The 23,701-nt window shown below is 35.7% G+C and overlaps 1 protein-coding gene across 1 annotated transcript in view; it reads left to right on the top strand.

The window, feature by feature from the left end:
• Window positions 1–23,701, top strand: part of FAM98B (family with sequence similarity 98 member B) — a 36,941-nt gene that overhangs the window by 7,192 nt on the left and 6,048 nt on the right. The window contains exons 2-6 of the mRNA XM_045450076.1: window positions 1,628–1,773; window positions 2,885–3,019; window positions 10,133–10,311; window positions 13,136–13,216; window positions 13,781–13,897. Coding sequence (XP_045306032.1) covers window positions 1,628–1,773; window positions 2,885–3,019; window positions 10,133–10,311; window positions 13,136–13,216; window positions 13,781–13,897 — 658 coding nt within the window. The remainder of the gene's footprint in view (window positions 1–1,627; window positions 1,774–2,884; window positions 3,020–10,132; window positions 10,312–13,135; window positions 13,217–13,780; window positions 13,898–23,701) is intronic.

Genomic DNA, 23,701 nt, shown 5'->3' with positions numbered 1-23,701 from the left:
TAACTGACTGAGCCACTCAGGTGCCCCTTAATAGAATATATTCTAAAGATAAAAAAAATTGTTTTCAGTAATTTTATTGTTAGTTATTTGATTTTCCCATTCTGAAGCTATCTGTAAATCTATTTTTATGTGTAGTAGGATTCTGTAAATGTCATTACAAACCAGAATTTCATTCTGAGAGATAATAGAAATGTAAAACAGAATAAGTAAATATCCTACAATTCTAAATTTGAATTAGAAGTAGCAATGTGAACTCCTGATGTAATTTCTCTTAAAAAGATACATATACAATGACTTACCTTTAGTATCGGATTGTGTACTCTTAAGTATGATTAAAAAGAATCAGGGCTTTTTGGAGAAATGGCCAATTACAGGTATAGGGCAGGAACATCTTGTCATAGAAAGCAAGGAAAGAATTCAGAGAATACAGGGAATAAAAGGATTCCGTGGCTAATATGCAGAGGTAGGACAATTTAAGTATCAATACATGCATACATACATACATAAATAATTGGCAGTGGATTAAATTTAAATATGTTACGATCTAAAAGTTTATAATGGAAAAAAAATAGTTGCAGGAAGAACAATAAAAGTAGAAAACTGGTATATAATTCAATGAAGTTAATATATAAAATTAGAAAATTTTAGGTTTATTCAAATACATTTTGTAGCAGTGTTTAAAAGTACAAAATTATAAAAGAAATGGTTTAGGTTAAAATGATCTCATACGTAGGTCCTTTTCAGTTTTAATTTTTTAATTTAAAATTTGCATCTGGGTGTCTGGGTGACTCAGTCAGTTAAATTTCTGACTTCTGCTCAGGTCATGGTGTCAAGATTAGTGAGTTCGAGTCCTGCCTTGGATGAGCCCCGCTTCTCTCCCTCCCCCTCCCCCCTCCCCCTCCCCCTACCTGTCTCCATCTCTCTGTACTTTGTGGGATTCTGTGTTTCTTCCCTTCGCTCACTTGGGCTCTCTCAAAAAATAAAATTTGTGTCTGTTCTTTTTTTGCTAAATTTTTTTTTGCTTATTTTGTAACTAGTATATGGTTATTAGACTGCTCTATTTGACTTCGTGTTGTAATATTTATCTTAAAATTGGACGGGGCGCCTGGGTGGCGCAGTCGGTTAAGCGTCCGACTTCAGCCAGGTCACGATCTCGCGGTCCGTGAGTTCGAGCCCCGCGTTGGGCTCTGGGCGATGGCTCAGAGCCTAGAGCCTGTTTCCAATTCTGTGTCTCCCTCTCTCTCTGCCCCTCCCCCGTTCATGCTCTCTCTCTGTCCCAAAAATAAATAAACGTTGAAAAAAAAAAAAAATTAAAAAAAAAAAATTGGTTAATAATGTTACTAAAACATGATAAAATGTTGACAAAAAGCCAAATGCTAATTAAATAGGGCAGAAATTGGCAAACCATGTCTATAACAGACCTAATAGTAATTTTAGGCTTTGCTGACCATACTATCAACTCTGCAGTTGCAACATGAAAGCAGCCAGAGATAGTTTGTAAATGGATACATTTATTGGCTATGTTCCAGTAAAACTTTATGTATAAAAATAGGCCCCAGGCCTTGATATATAGAGTACTACCAGTTTGTTTGTTTGTTTTTTACACCTTTTATGTCTTTCTTTCTAGGTACAAGGGACCACTGTTAGAAGAGCAAGCCCTTACCAAGGCAGCAGAGGGTGGACTGTCTTCACCTGAATTTTCAGAGCTCTGTGTTTGGTTAGGCTCTCAGATAAAATCATTGTGCAACTTGGAAGAAAGTATCACTTCAGCTGGTATTGCCATTGATTGTATTTTGTTTTTCTGTAGTAGTAAAATGAAATGATGGCTTATGATTTATAGTTTTACCTGCAATGTGCCTGCAAAGAAAAATCAGTAACATTATGAAGAACTGCAGCATGTGAAACTGAATACCTTTGGGTTAAATTTTATAGTAATTCAAAATTGGTTCTTAAATTTACATAAGATTATAAACAACGACTGTTTACGGTCTTAACCTTAGTATCATTCTTCAGAGAAAGTAGAGTCTGAATTTGATTATTTAAAAGGTTAAATTTTTGAGTATTGCTTATTTTGAATTTAGGTTTTGTTTTTGTTGTTAAGGTACATGTAATTCCTAATTTAAATTGAATTACCATGCCTGTAATTCAGGACATGGATTCACGTAGAAATACTTTTCTAAAAAACTCCTGTGCTAGATCAGAAATGTTTGTTTAATTTGTTACTGTCTTGGTAACTGGAGTCCTTGTGGCTCTTTGGTAGAATTTCAGATAGCAAATTAAAATGAAAAATAAAATATTGAGCACTTGATAGGGTACAAAGTAACCTTCTCTTCTGGAGCTGTCCTTTTAAATTGTTTTCCTTTCTTGACAAATCCAATAGAATTCCCTTGAAGCAAAGTAAAATTAGCTGAATTGAAAACATGTGGCACAAATTCATACATCATTAGATTATGAAAGAAAGATAAGCAATGAAGCTCAAATGATTGCATTTTTTATCTGAATCCATAGAAATACAATAGAAATACATCATTTGCTGTGAAGCCAGTTATTATAGTCACAGTAACACTTTCGGTATTTCATTTACTGACGTAAAATAGTTCCAGTTTATCTGCTTTTGTGGAAAGTCCATTGGAAAACAGTTAGGGATTGAAATATAAAAATACTTAATGTCATGATTAGATACTTAAGTTCTTAAATTTAAGTGTTCCTTTTATTATGTAGAAATTATACCTAAGCATCGGGGTGTCACACGTGTAAGGATTTTACGTCAAATTGAAAATTTTTAATTAAATATAAAATTGAAATCAACTAGCGGTAGATTTTATAGTTTCAGATTATATGGTAAAATGTTCAGTAAGTGTTTTATGGTTTTTCTTTTTTAAAGGGAGAGATGATCTAGAAAGCTTCCAGCTTGAGATAAGTGGGTTTTTAAAAGAAATGGCATGTCCGTATTCTGTACTCATATCAGGAGATATTAAGGACCGTTTAAAAAAGAAGGATGACTGTTTGAAGCTTCTATGTAAGTTATCTTTCTTTGAACATTTAAACTCATGTGTTTGATGTGGTTTTTGTTATGTTCAAGATTTAGAAGTTTGATTAATGAAGTTTTGGACATTTTGTATGTTAAAAAGATTTTAATATTTGACTTAAAATATGAAGCTGACTTAGCAATACTTATATAAATGTATAAATTCTAGTGTGCTGAGATTTCTAACACTTAAGATTTATTTGGCCATTGTAGAATGCTGTGTTTGTGATTTACATACTGTTTTAGTAGTTTTTTCTTCATGTAATTCATCACTCAGCATTTATACTTAAATGAATAGGTTGGTCATTTAGAGCCCTGTTTATTCTTAAAACTCTGAAACTAGGCAGTTAAGTGCATTATTAGATCTTGTTTTTAGTGCTAGGCATTGAATGAGAGTTGGTTCAAAAATATTTACTGATCATCTATTATTAAACTGGAAACTGCTCTAGGCACTAGGGTTATATCAGTTTTTAAAACGATTGTGCCCTCTGGCCATTTGAATTCTAGTGAGTGTGACCTGTTTTTGTCAGGGGTGAGTTTGGAATATAGATTACCCTATATCTAAACAATTACCACAACTAATCCATTTATTTGTATTGGGGTCCTTTAAACATTTTTAAAATTCAGTTAATTTCATGCTGTTTTCAAAGTTCTACAGACAATGGTCATTTGAAAGAATTTTTCTAGCATCTGTTATTGAAGATTTCTGTTATTTTAGGTTGTACCATTTATAAAAAACTCCCTGTGATATATTCCTCATAGGCTGTAGTGTTTGTTTAATTGGCGCAGAAATCATAAGTGTTAAGTGGTGGTGATAGAAGTGTTGACATTTGAATTGCCTTGTGTGGGTTGCAGGGGATAAAAGTTATGTCGCCCCCCCCCCCCCCCGCCTCCAAACACCCTTTTCTTATACTGTTTCCCCATCTTCCTCCCATTCAGTAGAAGTCACTGATTTAAGGAACCATTGTTAGTGATGGGAGAGCACAGTAACCCTTGGGGACAGAAAGGGAGCTGAGAAGCCTTGGCCCAGAGGAACATGGGCGCTCTGTCAGTGAGAACTGTGTGCTCCATTGTGTTTCCCTTTTTGCCTTATCTGCTGAAAATCTGAACAATAATAGCAATACAGGTTTCTGGTACAAGTAAAAATAAGGAGGTAAAAGAGAAATTGGTATAATTTTTTCTGATGATGAAAACGTATGCCTGGAAGATGGGGCAAAACAGAATTAGTGTTAAACAGGTACAGTATCAGTTAGGGAAGATAAAAATGTTTTTGAGTTGGGTGATGGTTGCCTACCAGTGCAAATATACTTAATGCTGTTGTATGTTTATAAATGGCATGGTAAATTTTATGTTATGTGTTTAAAATTATATGTTCATCATAGAATTCTTACAAAGTACAGAGAATTGTTAAGAAAATCATTGATAATCTCACTCCTCAGAATCATCAATTGTTTTTGCTGTTATTTTCTTTTCCTTCTCTTTTTCCTTTGTACACACACATGTAAGTAAGATTAAGAGCCTATCGTAGATGTAGCTTCTTGTCTTCCTCCTTCTCATTTAATGTATTGTGAGCATTTCCCCATCACTTAATATTTTTTTGGAAAGAATAAATGGCTACAGAGCATTCTATGCTATGGACATAACATTTTTGTACAATGGGTGTTTAGATTCTTTCCTATTTTTAATTCATTGTTCATGTTTTTGGCTACTTTTACTTAAAGATTATAAACATTTAAAAATAAACTCTAGGGGCGCCTGGGTGGCTCAGTTGGTTGAGCGTCCGACTTCAGCTCAGGTCACGACCTCACCGACCGTGAGTTCGAGCCCCGCGTCGGGCTCTGGGCTGATGGCTCAGAACCTGGAGCCTGCTTCTGGTTCTGTGTCTCCCTCTCTCTCTGCCCCTCCCCCGTTCATGCTCTGTCTCTCTCTGTCTCAAAAATAAAATAAACGTTAAAAAAAATTTTTTTTTAAATAAACTCTAGGTATATATTACCATATTTTGTTCCAGAGTTGTTACACCAGTTCACAGTCTTACCGCCATCTCTTCTGTCTTTGTCTTGACTCTGTGTTTAAAACGTAATGATGCAGTAAGTCTCTTCATACTTTTCTTGCAGTGTTTGCAACATGTATAAAACAAAAAGGGCCAAAGTCGTTAGTGTGTGAAGAGCTTTCATAAATCCAGAAGAAAAAGATAAAAACTCAGTGGAAAAATGTGTAAAGTACGAAAGAAATGAACTGGCACTCCACAGAAAAAAGTTTTTAAAAAAATGCTTCTAATCATGAAAAGATGTATCACTCAGAGTTAAAGAGTTACAAAAATAAAATGACAGGATACCATTTTTCACTTAACAGACAAGTAAATAACAAAAATTAAAAAAAAATGTGATGATACAAGTTTGGGGGAATATGCATCCTCATATACTGTTAGGCATTAAAATGTGAGAGAATAACTGTTAGAACAGTTTTTTATTTTATTTATTTTATTTCACTTAATTATTTGAGGGCAAATTCTCAATATCACAATTAAAATTCACCTACCTTTTAACTTGGAAATCCTGTAACTAGGAGTACATATTTATTTCCCTAGGTGTACACAGATATATGAAAAGGGTGTTCATTATGGCATTACTCATAGTAGTTAAATAGAAATGGTATATCTTTGCAGTGATGCCACTATATAGCCATTAGATTGGAAATAGATCAAATGTGATGGTATGGAATGATTTCTGAGATTATTGGTAAGTTTTAAAAATATATATGGATATGTGCAGTACACTCGTTTATATAAAAGAAACAAAAGCATGTAGATGGTAGATAGGCATTCTCAATATACATACACATGTGCCTAAAATGATATCCCAGACATTAATGTTGATTGCCTTTGGAGAAGGGGAATCTGAAGATCTGTGGTGGAAAGAAGACTTTTCACTGTATTGTTTACCATCTGCATGGATTAACCTTTTAAATACTAGACTGAACTCTTGTTTGTAGTATTACATAGAGCACATTCCCACAGAACAAAGGGAGACCAGCTTAGATTCTGTCCAGAGTACACATTTTTGAAGAACTGGTGATCTGTGTGAATGAAGTTTTGAAATCAGAGGGACCTTGGCATAGTCTTCATAAGTACAGTTTGATACATACTGTCTTAACTTTTTGTGAGCTCCTTAGACTATCATGTGTAGATTGCAGGGAAAAGTCTTTAAATCAGTGGCTCTCAATCCTGCCTGCCCATGAGAATCACCTTGGGTCTAACATCATACACATACTTAACTCCTACTGGTTCAGAATCTGCTGGTTCAGAATCTTTGAGGGTGGGAGATGTTGTGTGTTCATTTCCAGACCACTGCAGTAAAGTGAATATCACACTAAAGCGAATCAAATTAATTTTTTGGTTTCCCAGTAATATATATTGGGTTACCCCAGTAAATATAAAAGTTACATTTACAGTATACTGCAGTTTTTTTAAGTGTGCAGTAGCATTATGTCTGAAAAAAACCCAATGTACATTAATTAAAAAATATTTTATTCCAAAAAAACGCCAGCTATCATTCAACTTTCAGTAAGTTGTAATCTTTTGCTGCTAGAGGGTCTTGACTCTATATGCCAGTGGCCTCTGATCGATCATGTTGGTGGTTGCTCAGGGTGGCTTGGGGTGGCTGTGGCAATTGCTTAAAACAAGGCAACAGCGAAGTGTGCTGCATGAGTGGACTCTTTTACAAACATTTTCTCTATAAAATGCGATGCTGTTTGATAGCATTTTACCCACAGTAGAACTTCTTTCAAAATTGGAGTCCATCTTCTCAAACCCTGCTGCTTTATCAACTAAATTTATGGAATATTCTAAATCTCTTGTTGTCATTTCAACAATCTTCACAGTATTTCACCATGGGAAGATTCCATCTCAAGTTACCATTTTCTTATCCATCTCGTCATCTGTTGCGGTTTGTCGTGAGATTGTAGCAGTTCAGTCACATCTTCAGTTCTGCTTCTAGTTCCCTTGCTGTTCCCACGACATCTGCAGTCTTCAGCCTTCAAAGCCATTCATGAGGTTCAGAGTCACCTTTTTCCAGACTCCCGTTAATGTTGGTATTTTGATCTCTTTCCTTGAATCATAAATGTTCTTAATGACATCTAGAGTAACGAATCCTTTCCAGAAGGTTTTCAATTTACTTTGCCTGGATCATCAGAGGAATCACTATGGAAGCTGTAGCCTTAAGGATTATATTTCATAAATAGTAAGACTTAAAAGTCACAATTACTCCTTGATCTGTGGGCTGCAGAATGGATATTGTGTCAGCAGACATGAAAACAGCATTAATCTCATTGTACATTTCTACGAGAGCCCTTGGGTGCATTGTCCATGAGCAGTCGTATTTTGAAGGAAATCTTTTCTTTTGAATAGTAGGTCTCAACAGTGGGCTTAAAATAGTCAATAAACCATGCTGTAAATGGATGTGCTGTCACCCAGGTTTTGTTGTTCTGTTCATACAGCACGGGCACAGTAGGTGTAGCATAGTTCTTAAGGGTCCTACGATTTTTACAGTGGTAAATGAGCATTGGCTTCAAGTCCCCAACTGCATTAGCCCCTAACAAGAGGATCAGCCTGTCCTTTGAAGCCGGGTATTGATTTCTCTCTAACTACGAAAAATCCTACATAGCATCTTTCAATAGAAGGCTGTTTCATCTGCACTGAAAATCTGTTGTTTAGTGTAGCCACCTTCATTAATTGTCTTAGCTATGTCTTCTGGATAGATATCCAGGGTAGTTTCCTGCAACTTCTGTATCACACTTGTTGCTTCACCTTGTACTTCATGCTGTGGAGACACCTTTTTTCCTTAAACTTCATGAATCAACCTCTGCTAGCTTCAAATTCAAACTTCTTTTCTGCAGATTCTTCACCTTTGTTAGCCTTCATAGAATTGAAGGGCATTAGGGCCTTGCTCTGGATTAGATTGGCTTAAGGAATGTTGTAGCTGGGTTTGATCTTCTATTCACACCACTAAAATTTTCTCCATATCAGCAGTCAGGCTGTTGCACCTTCTTATTCGTGTGTTCACTGGAGTAGCACTTTTTTAATCTCCTTCAAAAATTACCAAAATGAGGGGGGACGGACGCCTTGGTAGCTCAGTTAAGCGTCCAACTCTTAATTTTGGCTCAGGTCATGATCTCACAGTTCATGAGAGTAAGCTCCGTGCTGTCAGTGCCAAGCCCGCTTGGGATTCTTTTTCTGCTTCCCTCTCTGGCCCCTCCTGTGCCCATGCCCCCTCCTTCTCTCCCTCCCTCCCTCTGTCTTTCCCTTCACCCCCCACCCAAATAAATAATAAGCTTAAAAAAAAAAAGTACCAAAATGTGACGCAGGGATACAAAGTGACCAATGTTGGAAAAATGGCAATGGCACTGATAGACTTGTTCAGCACAGGGTTGCCACAAACCCCCAATTTGTAAAAACGCAATCATTTGTGAAGTGTAGTAAAGTGAAGTGCAGTAAAACTACTTTTAAACAGTTTCTCAGATATTTCTCAGGTGAAGTTGAAACTACTGTATTGTGGGGTGTGTAGGTAGTATGTGTGCATAACTTTATTTATTTAAAAAAATTTTTAGCATTTATTTTTGAGAGACAGAGACAGAGCCAGAACGTTGAGTGGGGGAGGGGCAGAGAAAGAGGGAGACAGAATCCTAAGCAGGCTTGGATGTCAGCTCTGCTGACAGCTCAGAGCCTGATGCGGGGCTCAAATCCACAGACCGCGAGATCGTGACCTGAGCTGAAGTCAGATGCTTCACTGACTGAGCCGCCTATGTACCTCTGTGTGTGCATGACTTTAAACAAAAACAAAATTCAGTATTTTAAACACTATAGAATTTAAAACAAAACTATAATCATGTAAGAGTTTTAAGTAATTTGCTTAAATATGGCTATTGAAAGGATTAAATGACATGGCAGTGAAGGGACTTGTGAACAGCCTGGGGTGGTCTATTCTAAAGGCCAATGGTTATTCAAACCACTCTGTCAGCTTATAGGTTGGTTAGAGCTAACATTCTCCCCTGGGTTGAGCACTCTGTTCATATGAGAAAATATTTTCACTTTTACACTTATACGTTCTTAAATTGTTGATTTACTACTGGTAGGTCTCTCCTACTAGACTTTAAATTCTGCAGTAGGTACTATCCCATTTTTTAAAAGTTTCCTCCTGCCCTCTTTAATTTGTCTTTGTGATAAGAATACTTAACATAATGGTCTACCCTCTTAGCAAATTAAAAAAAAAAAATTTTTTTTTAATGTTTATTTTTGAGAGACAGAGCATGAGCAGGGGAGGGGCAGAGAGACAGACACACACAATCTGAAGCAGGCTTCAGGCTCTGAGCTGTCAGTGCAGGATCCGATGCAGGGCTCGAACTCCAGAACTTTAAGATCATGACTTGAGCTGAAGTCAGAAGCTTAACCGACTAAGCCACCCAGGCATCCCCTTAGCAAATTTTTAAGTATATGATACAGTATTATTGTTAACTAGTCACTTTCCTATAAAGTTGGTCTCTGGGACTAAATCATCTTGTATAATTGACCAAAATTTATCAGACTTTGCTTGTGAGGACTCTGCCAAGTCCTTCTGATTTGAAAGCTTCATTAAAACAGATCACCTGTTTTTCAGAAATTTATATTTGATAACTTCCAGTTTTCCCCCTCCCCCAGCCCCTGGCCACCACCATTCTACTCTCTGCTTTATGAATTTGACTGTGTTAGATTGCTCAGAAAAGTGATATTGCATAGTATTTGTCCTGTGTTTGGCTTATTTCCCTTTGCCTAGTGTCCTTCAGTTTCATCTGTGTGGTCGCAAATGGCTGGATTTCCTTTTTTTTTTTTTTTTTTTAAGGCTGAGTAATATTCCGTTGTATGTATATACCACATTTTCTTTATTCACCTGTTGAAGGGCACTTAAATTGTTACCATATCTTGGCTATTGTGAACAGTACTGCAGAGAACAGGGCAGTGCAAATCTCTTTGAGATCCTGATTTCAGTTCCTTTGGATATATACCTAAAAGTGGGATTTTTAAGAAGTTCTTGCATGTTTTAACATTATTCATTTTTCCTTTTTTTCTTATAGTGTTTTTAAGTACAGAGCTTCAAGCTTTACAGATACTACAGAATAAGAAACGTAAAAATTCTCAATTAGATAAAAACAGTGAAATTTATCAAGAAGTTGAAGCTATCTGTGATACTCTTGGTGTACCTAAGTCAGCAACTTCTGACATTCCGCTTATGCTAAACCAAGTGGAATCAAAGGTATCGTATTTATTTTTCATTTCCCAAAAATGGAACTAAATGCTAACATGTAAACGTACTGAAAATGAAAATATTTCCTTTAAGATGCATTCCATTTCAAGAGAAGTTTATCTTCCTGTAAAGTAAATTTTGGATTCTGAGTTCATATGCGTATGTGACTTAATTTGCCAATAGCTAATATTCAGGAATCAGATCTTAATGAGTGAGGGTCTTTAGGCTTTGCAAGAGTATTCTGTGGTAGAAATCACTTTGCAAGTTAAAGGATCCCTTTCCTAAGTAAAGTTAGAATGTAGTATAATGAAAGAAGTAGAGTAATCCAAAGTTGAAGGCAAACTACATTTTTAAAAAAATGGTTATTGTTAATAGAATTGTAATGTGGCTGTCTTTGGCAGTGAGCAATCACAATTTCTGGTGGATAGGTGTTTAGGAAATGTTTGTTGTATAGAAAATGAATGAATAAATATCCTGATGTAGTTAAAAACAACCACAAGCTGTGTACCTCAAACTTTGTGAAATTTTCTCTTCAATTAATAAACTACTCTTCTTCCTTGTTGAGCCACATATTAGAGAGAATGCTACCCTTGCAGTCCAAATTCCAGCCTATTTCCTAGGATTCCTCAAGGGGAATAACACAGGATTCATTTTAAAGGAAAAGAACGTTCTTACTCTCAAGAACAGGTTAAAGCTCCATTTTTATACATGCTGTGTTATACTAAATTCTTGGATAAAATATTCCTGCATTGATAATTTAGGAACTGAAAAGATAAAAAGATTTGTCTTAATTGAACATAACAGAATTTTGGTGTCATTAAGATGAAAACACAATTTTAAAAACATTTTTTCTTTTTGTGGAACCTGCAGACCAAAGAATAAACTCTTTTTGAATCACTCAAAAGCGTTATGGAGTTAACAAGTTACTCTTCAATGCTTTTCTCTTTTCCTCTGGATTAAGAATGATCTAGGGTTGGCTAAAATGTCTGGGATAATTTCACCTTGAGACAGATATCTAGGCTTTTTCTAATCTTCCTGTGCTTCTACATATAGATCCCCAAAAGGCTTTTCTTTTTTATGGGTCTCAGTTACAATTAAAAATATCCCTGAACCTGTTGTTTCTCTACTTGAAGTAGGCTATGCATAATGCCTACGTTCAAGTGCTGTCAGGCTAATCTGAAGGTACTTGCTACTGTGGCCATTGTGGCCAAATATTTTCCTAAAAGGACTTTGTTCTCCATTCCTTATTGAATATGCTTTGTCACCATTGGGAAAGAAAATTAGTGTTTTCTAACTTGAAGCTGTTCAAGTGTGACTCTAAAGTAATTATAGTAATATTAATGGCAAACATATACATTTACTGTTGTAAATGTTTACATATAATAATTCATTTAATTCTCACATCACATATAATGAGGTAGTTGCTATTATCTACAACAGCCATATGAGGAAACTGAGGTGCTGAAAGATGGAATAAATTGGACAAGCAAGTTTCTAAGTAGTAGTGGCAGACCTGAAGTTTAAATACAGGCAACTTCCAGAGTCTGTGCTCTTAACTTCCTCTCTATTTGAGTTGAACTCTCAAACTTACTGAAACAGTTGTCCAATGTTGAAATCCTGGGAATGGAACTGAGCATGATTACATGTAAGAAGTTATAAGTAAACATTCAGAATCCCTCTCGAGTGAGGAGTTACAACTCAGACTTTTAGTAACATATGAAATAATCAAAATTGGAGGTGTTTGCAATAGTTGGGAAATCTACAGAAGTTGAGTATCTTAAGAAAATAAGTTAATTCTTTATAATAAGTAAGAATTGTATTGTTGTAGAGTAGATTTGCCACGAAGCTATAATAGAGCTTAAGCTTTGGGGCCTCATTTGTACAAGTCTTTCTAAGCTAATTTTTAAAAAAATAGCTTTCTCAAGGTAGAGTTTACATGTCATAAACTTCACTCACTTAAAATAGATAATTAAATGAATTTTATTTAGAGAGTACAACCATCATCAAAATCTAATTTTAGAACATTTCCATCAGCCTCCAAAGAAACCTTCTGTCCATTTACAGTCACTCCCCATCACTACCAGCAGTTTCCAAGTTAATTTTGTGTTCATGGTTTTTAACTTTTTCTTAAAGAATGCCCTTAACATTAAATAAGTTTGATATTCCTCAAAATCTGAACTGTCTTGATTGTACCTTATAACTAAGAAACTGTAGATATATCATTCTGTTTTGAAATTGTTTTTAGATAATGAAAATTTCTTCCGTTAGGGTGAGCCCAACTTAAGCTATCATTTCTCAGTCGTTTTGTTCGGGATAAATTACTGTTATTGGAATGGCTGATATTGCTAGAGCAAAAACAAATGTCTAATAACTTCTTTACTAAAACAAAAGTGTTGCAAGTAATTCAAATTAGTGGCTTTGCAAAAGTTATGAAATGTGTATGTGGTGACTATAATTTAGAGGACTTGCTCTCTTGCGTTTTGCTGAACAATGAAACCAGAATGCTTGCACTTGGCATGTATACAGAAGTATGCATAAGAGTGTGCCATTTCAAGGAGAAGCTCCCCAAATTATTTCACATAAGGCCACACAGATTCTCATAGTAAAACCTTTCAGTAGCTACTTCTTTACTCGTCTATATACATTATTTCTTATTCTGGAAAAGAAGATACTCTGCACTGTGCTGATATTCTTTCCTAGTACGTGAAGGTATATTTCATTTATTTTACTTTAACATTTCACTTATTCTTCAGCATTCAAAACAGCATTTTAAGGATAATGTTGTTTTAAATTAGGGATATACTTTTTCACAATCTTTTATATTTACTTTTAGGTGAAGGATATTCTCTCAAAAGTCCAGAAAAATCATGTGGGAAAACCACTGCTGAAAATTGATTTAAATCTGGAACAGGCGGTAAAATACCTTGCTTTATTCGCTTTATGTAATTAAATTAGTGAATATGACTTAATTTTTTTAGTGGACACCTAGATTTTACAATGGGTAGCATGCCTTTATTACTTTAGAGAATTAAAATGGATTGACATCCTTGAGTAATAGGTCCTGACATTTCAGATTATTAATTGGCCAAGAGTATAGATAGCACCCAGTATGTTAGCATAGTTGTGATTAGAAAAAGATAGTAGCTCAAAAGCCAACAAGGTGGAAATTTTTGGTATTTTCTTTCCTTATTGGTCCAGACCACTTAGCAAGTAGATGTTTTACTTAAAACGCTTGATTGAAGATGAGGTAAAGTCTCCCAGTTGTAGAGTTTAATTCATATGTTTAGTATCTTCTGAATATCATGAATGTTCTCTCAGATACTCTTTATTATTAAAAAAATTTACCTTAAAGGCTCATGGGATCAGAAAATGGTTACCAGGTACAGTATCTTTCGAATCAGGAGGTTTTGACCACAGTTTTCAAATTTCTGTATATACAGAGTGTAAAGTTTATGATTTTTGTTTCTGAATTCTTTAGGAACAACTAGAAAGAATCAATGAAGCTCTTTCCTGTGAATATGAATGCCGCCGGCGGATGTTGATGAAACGATTAGATGTGACAGTGCAGTCCTTTGGTTGGTCTGATAGAGCAAAGGTAGGGCTGTTTTCCCATTTGTGTCCTGTAGGTGGTACTCTGTGACAGCTCTTCAGGCTGCACTGTTTGTCATTATGTAATTGTGCCACATTTGCACTTACCACTTACTCTGAAGCACATGCCCGGGCCAACTACTGCTCTTACATAATGATCCTAGTCTTTTGTAAATCCCTGTTTGCAGATATCTTGATTTCTTTCCAAATGTTTTCACATTGATTTTAAACTACTACATGTTGTGATTTATGCAATGATAGGCATAAAAGAAGGGGTGTCATATGAGGCAGTGAGATGGATACAGTAAACAACCGGTCAAGAAAGGAGACCATTGGAATAGGTGTAGGTAGTCCTGATGCCAGAACAAGTCTTCTGAAAGGTGTTGTAAGGTTCTGGACTGTGTTCTGGTTTAAGAGGAGGTTGGATGGTGGGGGCATTCCCAAATAATGGATTTATCACATAGCTTTCTAGAGAGCTGTCTCCCATCACTCCCATTTTATGCCTTTAAACTGTATTCAAGCTTCATCTGGGTACCCTGCCCCACTCTGCATCATAGTCTAGAAACTCTCCAGACAGTTAGCTGGGACAGTTAATAGGGCTCGCATCATTTGCGTCCCCTGTTTCAGGGATAACTGTTCTGTGCTCCTTGATGTCCAGTGTGTGGAAATCACTAGTTCACATGGGTTGTCCACTTTTGTTTCAGGTGGGATGGTAAATCTGGTGCCTCTTACTCTCACATATCATACCATCATCATCGTCGTCATCGTTATCGTTATGTTTTTTTTGTATTGACTAGGCAATTCTACCCCATGTTGTATCAGCTGGGGCACTTGTGCAGCTTCCTTCAGCTGATGCTGGGACTGGGCTGGAATATTCAAGATGGTTGTCTCATACGTGTGGGTTCTGCTGATTGTTGGTGTGCTTTGCCTGTCTTGGTTCTTAAGTGGTCTCTGTTTCTACGTGGTGTTTTGTATTGGTTTACTATGGCTGCTGTAACAAATTAGCATACACTTAGTGGCTTAAATAATGAACATTTATTCTTATAGTTCTAGAGATCAGAAGTCCTAAAATGAAGGTATTAGCAAGGTTGCATTCCTCCAGATACTATAGGGGAGAATCTCTTTCCTTTGTATTTTCTAGCTTCTTAATGCTACCTGCATACCTTGACTCGACTCGTGACGTCATCCTTTTATCTTCAAAACTAGTAGTGTAAGATCTTCCAGTCTTTCTGTTTCCATTGTCACATCACCTTTTGTGTCTCTCTTACAAGTATTCTTGTGATTATACTGGGCCCACTCACATAGTACAGGATAATGTTTGTATCTGAATATCTTTGAATTAATCACATCTACAGCTGTCAGGTAACATATTCCAGGAATTAGGATGTGGACATCATTAGGGGAGCTGTTTTTTTAATTTACCAGACACCTCATCTTCCTTACCACCATAGGAGGTGATTTTTCTGAATCCTTGCATTCTGAAAATATATTTATTCTCTTGTTACATTTGATTGATAGTGTGGGTAAATATAAAAATCTAGGTTGAACCTATTTTTTCCCTAAAAATACTGAAGGCATTGATTCATTGTTTTCTAGTGTTTCGTGCTACTGGTGAGAAACCTGATGTAGTTCTGTGTCCTTTTGGATAACTTTAAAAATTTTTTCTTGGGAAACTTTTGGGCTTTTTCTTTAGCTTTGGAGTTCTGAAATTTCATAGTAAGTGTTCGTATGGGTCTTTTCCATTCATTGTGCTAAAACAGTAAATGGACCTTATCTTAAGGTAAGAGTAAATGTATAGACTCTTATCTTTTATATTTTTCTTCATTAATCTCTTTCATTTTGTTTTATTTTCTCTTTCTGAAATTCTTACTAGTCAGATTTTGGACATCCCGTATACATCCACTTAAGTTGCTTTATTTTTTCTCCCATTTTCTATCTGTTTTCCTTTTTTGATACGTTTTCTTAGAAATGCCCTCAATTTTATTTTGTATTTGGTATCGAATTTTTGTTTCTGCCATCATTTTTTAATTTCCAGGGAATCTTTTTGATTCTGTAGTTTTCCTTTTTTTCATATTTTTTTCTTGTTTTATGGATGCATTATCATCTTAAATAAAAATGAAAAATTAAAAAAAAAGGGGTCTTATATTATCTGTGTTTCCTCCAGCGTAATTTTTTATTGGTTTTTCTTAGTCTCTTGCTTATGGTGGTTTTCCTCAAATGCAGGATGGTTCTTGGTTGCTCATATTAAGAGCAAGACATTGAAAAGCTGTGTGCTTTGCTTTTTAGATTTCACATATAAGTAAAATCGTAGGGTATTTACCTTTCTCTGTTCGGCTTATTTCACTTAGCATTAAACCCTCTAGATCCACTCATGTTGTTGCAAATGGCCAGACTTCATTCTTTATTATGTCTGAATAATATTCCATTATTTGTTTATATATATGTGTATACACACAGACAGTCTCTCCACATCTTTTTTTTATCCATTCATCTATCAGTGTCCCCCGATAGGTTGCTTCCTTATCTTGGTTATTATAAGTAATGCTGCAGTGAACATAGGGGTGCGTGTATTTTTTCAAATTAGTGGGTTTTTTCCTTTGGGTAAATAGCCAGAAGTGGTATTGCTGGATCATATGGTAGTTCCTATTTTTAATTTTTTGAGGACCCTTCATAATGTTTTCCACAGTTTCTGCACCAATTTATGTTTCCACCAACAGTGCACGAGGGTTCCCTTTTCTCCACATTGTTGCCAACATTTTTTATTTCTTGTCTTTTTGATAATAGCCATTCTGACAGGTATGAGATGTTATCTCATTGTGGTTTTGATTTGTATTTCACTGATGATGAGTGATACTGAACATCTTTTCATGTGCCTGTTGGCCATCTGTAGGTCTTCTTTGAAGAAATGTCTATGTAGGTCCTCTGCCTTTTTAATACGATTTTTTTGGATACTGAGTTGAATGAGTCCTTTATATATTTTGGATGTTAAACCCTTATTGGTAATATCCTTTCAACCATACCTTCAGTAGGTTGCTGTTTGGTTCTATTGATTTCCTTTGCTATGAAGAAGGTGTCCTCTTTGATGTCATCTCATTTGTTTATTTTTGCTTTTGCAGTCCTTGCCTGGGAAGACAGATTGAAAAAATACTGCTGAGACTGATACCAAATAGTTTACTAATTGTTTTCTTCCAGGAATTTTATGGGTTCAGGTCTTAATTTAAGCGTTTAATCCATTTTGAGTTTATTTTTGTGTATGGTGTAAGAAGATAGTCCAGGTTCGTTTTTGTACATGTAGCTGTCCAGTTTTCCATTTATTGAACAGACTGTCCTTTCCACATTGTATATTCTTGCCTTCTTTGTTGTAGATTGACGGTAAAGCATGCATTTATTTCTGGACTCCCTATTGTGTTAAGATGATCTATGTTTCTGGTTTTTGTACTACCAAACTGTTCTGATTATTATAGTTTATGTACAGTTTAAAATCAGGGAACATGATATGTACAGTTTTGTTCTTTTTCACAATTGCTTTTGCGAATTGGGGCCTTTTCTGGTTACATAGGAATTTTAGTACTATTTTATAGTAGTGGTATTCTGGTTCTGTGAAAAATACCGTTGGGGTTTTGATAGAGATTGCATTGAATCTGTAGATTGCTTTGGGTAGTATGGACATTTTAATAATAATAATTCTTCTGATTCATGAGCATGGTACATCTTTCCATTTATTTGTATTCAGTTGCTTTCATCAGTGTCTTGTAATTTTCACTGTACAAGTTTTTCCCCTCATTGGTAAATTTTATTCCTAAGCCTTTATTCCTAGGGTTTTGATTTGTTTTTTTTATGCAGTTGTAAATAGATTTGTTTTCTTAATAACTCTTTCAGGTAGTTGTTACTAATATATACAAACAACAGATTTCTTTATATTATCATACAACTTTACTGAGTTCATTGATTGGTTTTAATAGTTTTTTGGTGGAGTCTTTAGGATTTTCTGGATACAATATCAGGTCATCTACACTTAATGACAGTTTTGCTGCTGCTTTCCAGTTTGAATGCCACATTTTTTTCCCCTCCTTGCCTAATTGCCCTGGCTAGGACTTCCTCCATCTTAGAGGGCAGTCTTTCAGCTTTTCACTGTTGAGTGTGATGTTTGCAAAGGTTTGGTCTTATATGGCTTTTATTTTGTTGAGGTATGTTACCCACTGTGTTGAGAGTTTTTATCATTAATGGATGTTGAATTTTGTCAGATGTTTTTTTCTGCATCTATTGAGATGATCGATCATATGATGTTTTCTTTCTTTCTTTTTTTTTTTTTAGAAAGAGTGTGAGAGAGTGTATGTGTAAGAGGGGAAGGACAGACGGAGAGGGAGAGAGCATCTTAAGCAGGTTCCAGGCTGGGCATGGACCCTGATGCGGGCTCAGTCTCAGAACTGTGAGGTTATAACCTGAGCTGAAATCAAAAGTCAGATGTTTAACAAACTGAGCCACCCAGGCTTCCTGCCCAATCATAAGATTTTCATCCTTCATTTTGTTAATGTGATGTATCTTGTTTGATTTACAGATGTTAAACCATCTTGTGTCTGTAGAATAAATCCCACTTGATTATGGTGTATATTCATTTTAATGTAGTGTTGAATTCGTTTTGCTAATCATTTGTTGAGGAGTTTTGTATCTGTGTTTATCAGGGATATTGGCCTGAAATTTTTTTGTTAGTGCCTTTGTCTGGTTTCAGGGTTATGGTGGCCTTGTAAAATGAGTATGGAAACATTCCATCCTCTTCAGTTTTATGGAATAATTTGAGAAGGGAATGATGATTAACTCTTTGAATGTTTGGTAGAATTTAGCTTTGAAGCTGTCTGATCCTGAACTTTTTTTGTTGGGAGTTGTTTGATTCCTGATTCAACTTCATTGCTAATAATCAGTCTATTCAGATTTTCTCTTTCTTCATGACTCAGTCTTGGAAGATTGTATGTTTCTAGGAATTTATTAATTTCTTCTGAGTTGTCCAATTTGTTGGCATATAATTGTTCAATAATCATCTCTTAGGGTCCTTTGTATTTCAATGCTACCAATTGTAATTTCTCTTTCACTTCTTAGTTCTGTTTGGGATATTTTCTGGATGAGTGTGGCAAAAGGTTTTTTTTTGGATGAGTCTGGCAAAAGGTTTATCAATTTTGTTTATCTTTTCAAATAACCAGCTCTTTGTTCCATTGATGTTTTCTGTTTTTTGTTTTTTGTTTTTTAATCTCTAGTGCATTTATTTCTGTTTTGATCTTTATTATTTCCTTCCTCTGTTAACTTTGGGCTTTGTTCTCCTTTTTCTAGTTCCATTAGGTGTAGAATATTTGAGGTTTCTCTTGTTTTTTGAGGTAAGCCTTTATTGCTGTGAACTTCTGTCTTAGAACTGCTTTTGTTTTATCCCAAGGATTTTGGAATATTGTGTTTCCATTTTCATTGTCCCAGTATTTTTTTATTTTTTTCTTTGATTTCTTTGTTGACTCATTGTTTTTTGTTTTTTTTTTTTTTAACACGTTTAATTCCACACGTTTATTTTTTCAGGTTTTCTTTTTTTTTTTTTTTTTAATGCTTATTTATTTTTGAGAGAGAGAACGAGCAGGGGAGGGGCAGAGAGAGAGGGAGACACAAGATCAGAAGTAGGCTCCAGGCTCTGAGCTGTCAGCACAGAGCCCAATGTAGGGCTTGAACCCACAGACCATGAGATCATGACCTGAACCCAAGTTGAATCTTAACCAACTTAGCCACCCAGGCACACCTCTGATTTTCTTCTTGTAATTGATTTCTAGTTTCGTGCTGTTGTGTTTGGAAAAGGTACCTTCTAGGACTTCAGTCTTCTTAAATTTATTGAGATTTCTGTGGCCTAACATGCCATCTGTCCTGGGGAATTTTTTGTGTGCATTTGAAAAGAATGTATGTTCTGCTTTTTTATGTAAAGTTTTGTATATATTTATTAAGTCCATTTGGTCTAATGTGTTGTTTAAGGCCATTGTTTCCTTGTTGATTTTTCTATCTGGATGATCTATCCATAGGTGTAAGTGGGGAGTTAAAGTCCCCCACTATTATTGTGTTGCTCTCAACTTTTCCTTTTATGTCTGTTAATATTTGCTTTATATATCTAGGTACTTTCTTGTTGGGTACATAAATATTTACAAATGTTATATCCTTCTGTTGGATTGACCTCCTTTTCATTGTGCAATACCCCTGTTTATCTTCTGTTATGGTGTTTGTTTTAAAGTCTGTTTTGTCTGATAAAAGTATTGGTATCCAGTTTTCATTTCCATTTGAATGGAATACCTTTTTTTATTCCATCACTTTCATCCTTTTTTATCTTTAGATCTACAGTGAGTGTCATGTAGGCAGCATATAAATGGTCCTTGTTCTTTTATCTGTTCAAAACGTACAGGTACCTTTTGATTGGAGAATTTGTTCCATTAACATTTAAAGTAACTATTGATAGGTATGTACTTAATTGCCATTTTGTTCATTGTTTTCTGGTTATTTTTATAGTTCTTCCCTGTCTTCTTCCCTTGCTCTCTTTCCCTGTAGTTTGATGCCTTTCTTTAGTGTTAGGTTTAGCTTCTCTTTGCTTTATTTTTTGTGTATCTGTTAATAAGGTTTTTGGTTATGGTTACTATGAGTTTCACATATAACCTGTATATATAGTGGTCTATTTTAAGTTGATGGTCACTTAGAATATGTTAATGAATGCATACTCTGCCTTGCCACCAGTGTTTTATGCTTCTGGCATCATATGTTGTGTCATTTTATTTTATATATCCCTTAACTAATTATTGTAGTTATAGTTGTTTTTACTACTGTTGTCTTTTAGCTTTCATACTAGCATTATAAGTGGTTGATCCACTCCCTACCTTTATTATGTAATTGCTTTTACCAGTGAGATTTTTTTCTTTCATATATTTCCTTATTTCTAGTTATGGCCTTTTATTTCTACTTAAAGAATCCTTTTAATGTTTCTTTTGGGATCTGGCAAGTGTTGATGAACTCTGTTAACTTCATCTTGTCTGGGAAACTCTTACCTCCCTGTCAATCCTGAATGATAACTGTGCTGGATAGCATATTCTTGGTTGTAAGTTTTCCTTTCAGCACATGGAATATATCATGTCACTCCCTTCCGGTCTGCAAGCTTTTTGCTGAAAAATCAGCTGATAGCGTTATGAGAGTTTCCTTGTATATAACTAGTTGTTTTTCACTTCTTGCCTGTAAGTTTCTCTCTTTATCTTTAAATTTTGATATTTTAATTATCAATGTGCAATGGTATGGATCTCTTTATTTGGGTTTTTCTTTGCTTCCTGGACCTGAATGTCTGTTTCCTTCCCCAGGTTAGGGAAATATTCAGCCATTATTCTTTCAAATAAGTTTTCTTGCCTGTTTTTTCCACTTTTCTCATTCTGGAACCCCTAGAATGTGAATATTAGTACATTTGATGTCTTGGAGGTCCCTTAAACTATCCTCATTTTTAAAAGTTCTTTTTTCTTTTTGTTGTTCTGATGGTGGTGATTTACAGTACCTTATCTTCCAGGTCACTTTCTGTTCTTCTTTATCATCTAATATGCTTTTTGATTCCCTCTGTCTTTTTTGTTTCATCTGTTGCATGTTTCAGCTCTGATTAATACTGTCTTACACTTTTGAACAGTAGTACTGTCTTACACTTCATCCATTCTTCTGAGTTTGATGAGCATCTTTATGCCCATTGACTTTGAACTGTTTCACATAACTTCTGTTTCATTAAGAGCTTTTGTTGAGGTTTTGTTTTGTTCTTTTTTTTTTTTAGTTTTTTTTTTTTTTTTTTTTACATTTCTTTATTTTTGAGAGACAGAGTGAGACAGCGCACAAGTCGGGGAGGGGCAGAGAGAGGAGACACTGTATCTGAAGCAGCCTCCAGGCTCTGAGCAAGCTGTCAGCACAGAGCCTGACACGGGACTTGAACCCATGAACTGTGAGATCATGGCCTGAGCTGAAGTTGGGCACTCAACCGACTGAGCCACCCAGGCGCCTCTGTTTTGTTCTTTTATTTGGAATATATTTCTGTGTTTCCTCATTTTGTCTGACTCTGTTTCTATGTGTTGAGCAAATTGGCTACCTCTCCTGGTCTTAAAGGAGTGGTTTTATATAGGAGATGTCCTGTGGGGCCCAGAAGTGCACTCCCTCCTCATCACCAGAGCCACATGCTCAAGAGGCATTTTCTGTGTGAGCTACGTATACCTCCCTATTCTAGGACTTGACCAGTGGGTGAGGCTTTCAGTGGGGGGCCAGCAGCATTAGCATGTTAGATTGAGAGTTCCAAGATGGCACCTGCTAGCATCAGCACTAGCAAAGTAGAATGTGATCTTCAAAAGGGCCCCTGACGGTGTTTTCCGTCTCTAGAGTGTGTCTTAGCAATTGCCTGCCTGTCTGAGCAGCATGAGCCCTCTAAGAGCAGGTTCTCTGTTCCCTGTAGCTCTGTGGTTTTCCTGGATGTAATCTCTGTTTTGAAAGTCTGGCTTTGGGGCTCTCTTCTCTCTTGTGCAGGATCTAAAGGTTGGAGTACCTGTGTGGACCTCCAACCCTTCACTCCTCAGGAAGAAGTTCCATGTTTTTGAAATTCTTTCCTGTCTGTGGATTGCTGTGTTGTGGTGTGGGTTTTTTCCCCCCTCTGGGAGGGGAGGAGGTCTCTGCCACTTTGATTCCTCTTAGTTCCTCCTTGTGGAGGCTCTGTTCATTTAGTTTTCAGGACTTTTTTTTGAGGGAATTATTCTATATGTAGTTTCATATTTGTTTTGACCAGTGGTGGTAGTGAGTTCAGGATCCTCCCATGCCACCATCTGAACTGTCCTCTGAGAAACATTTGAGCATAGGAATCATAGAATAGCTATAAGGCAGAGTTGTAGAGCTGTCATTCATGTATTTTCTTTCAAAAAACATTTATTCAGCACCTCATATGTGTCAATCACTGTATGGGAGGTACCAGTTTTATAAATTTAATAGTTTGTTTATATATTGGGTCTTCAGCTTAACCTGATAGAATTTTAATGATGAAAAGGAATTTAAGAATATAAGGAAAACTATGAAATGTAATGCACTAAAAGGATCTTAATATACTAATTTAGGATACTTTCAGTATGGACCTTAAGTTTACACAGAAATCCAAAACGAGTTTTTTTTTTAATTTTTTTTAATGTTTATTTTTGAGAGAGAGATAGAGCATGAGCAGGGGGCAGAGGGAGACTGAGACACAGAATTTGAAGCAGGCTCCTGGCTCTGAGCTGTTAGCACAGATTATGACCTGAGCTGGCAGGCTCAAAAACAACTTTTGACAGGTTGTTTTCTTTGAACATTTGGAGTGGCATGGACTCATGGACACGTTGACTGTTTACTAGCCTTCATCTTGGGGACTTTGAGAAAATATGCCTGTAGGAAGTAACTTGATATTTATCTTCTCATCTTGGTTTTTTTTCATCATGTTTTAGGTAAAGGAGGTTGTGTTTTTGTTCTTTATTCCTTAGTTTGGATGATTTTCAAAAATTCTTTTTCTTAGGGTCAGCTTGTCTTTTCATTTGATCCTTTTCAATTGATTATATGAATACATGCATTGGACCCCAGGTTTTCTTGTTAAATTTAACACATTATTATTATTTCCCCCCTATTTCATGTGTCTGAGATTGTCGAATGACTCATAAAATATTGTTCTACAGCATTTAAACTCTGCAGGATATTTTATCATCTAGGTATACTCTGTTGGTATTGAGGTTTTCTTTAATTTTATCTGTTTGACCCTTAATGAAATCCTTGGAGCTGA

This window comes from Leopardus geoffroyi, chromosome B3 (genome assembly GCF_018350155.1).
Source record: "Leopardus geoffroyi isolate Oge1 chromosome B3, O.geoffroyi_Oge1_pat1.0, whole genome shotgun sequence".
Taxonomy (NCBI): domain Eukaryota; kingdom Metazoa; phylum Chordata; class Mammalia; order Carnivora; family Felidae; genus Leopardus; species Leopardus geoffroyi.
This window is presented reverse-complemented; position numbering and strand designations above follow the sequence as displayed.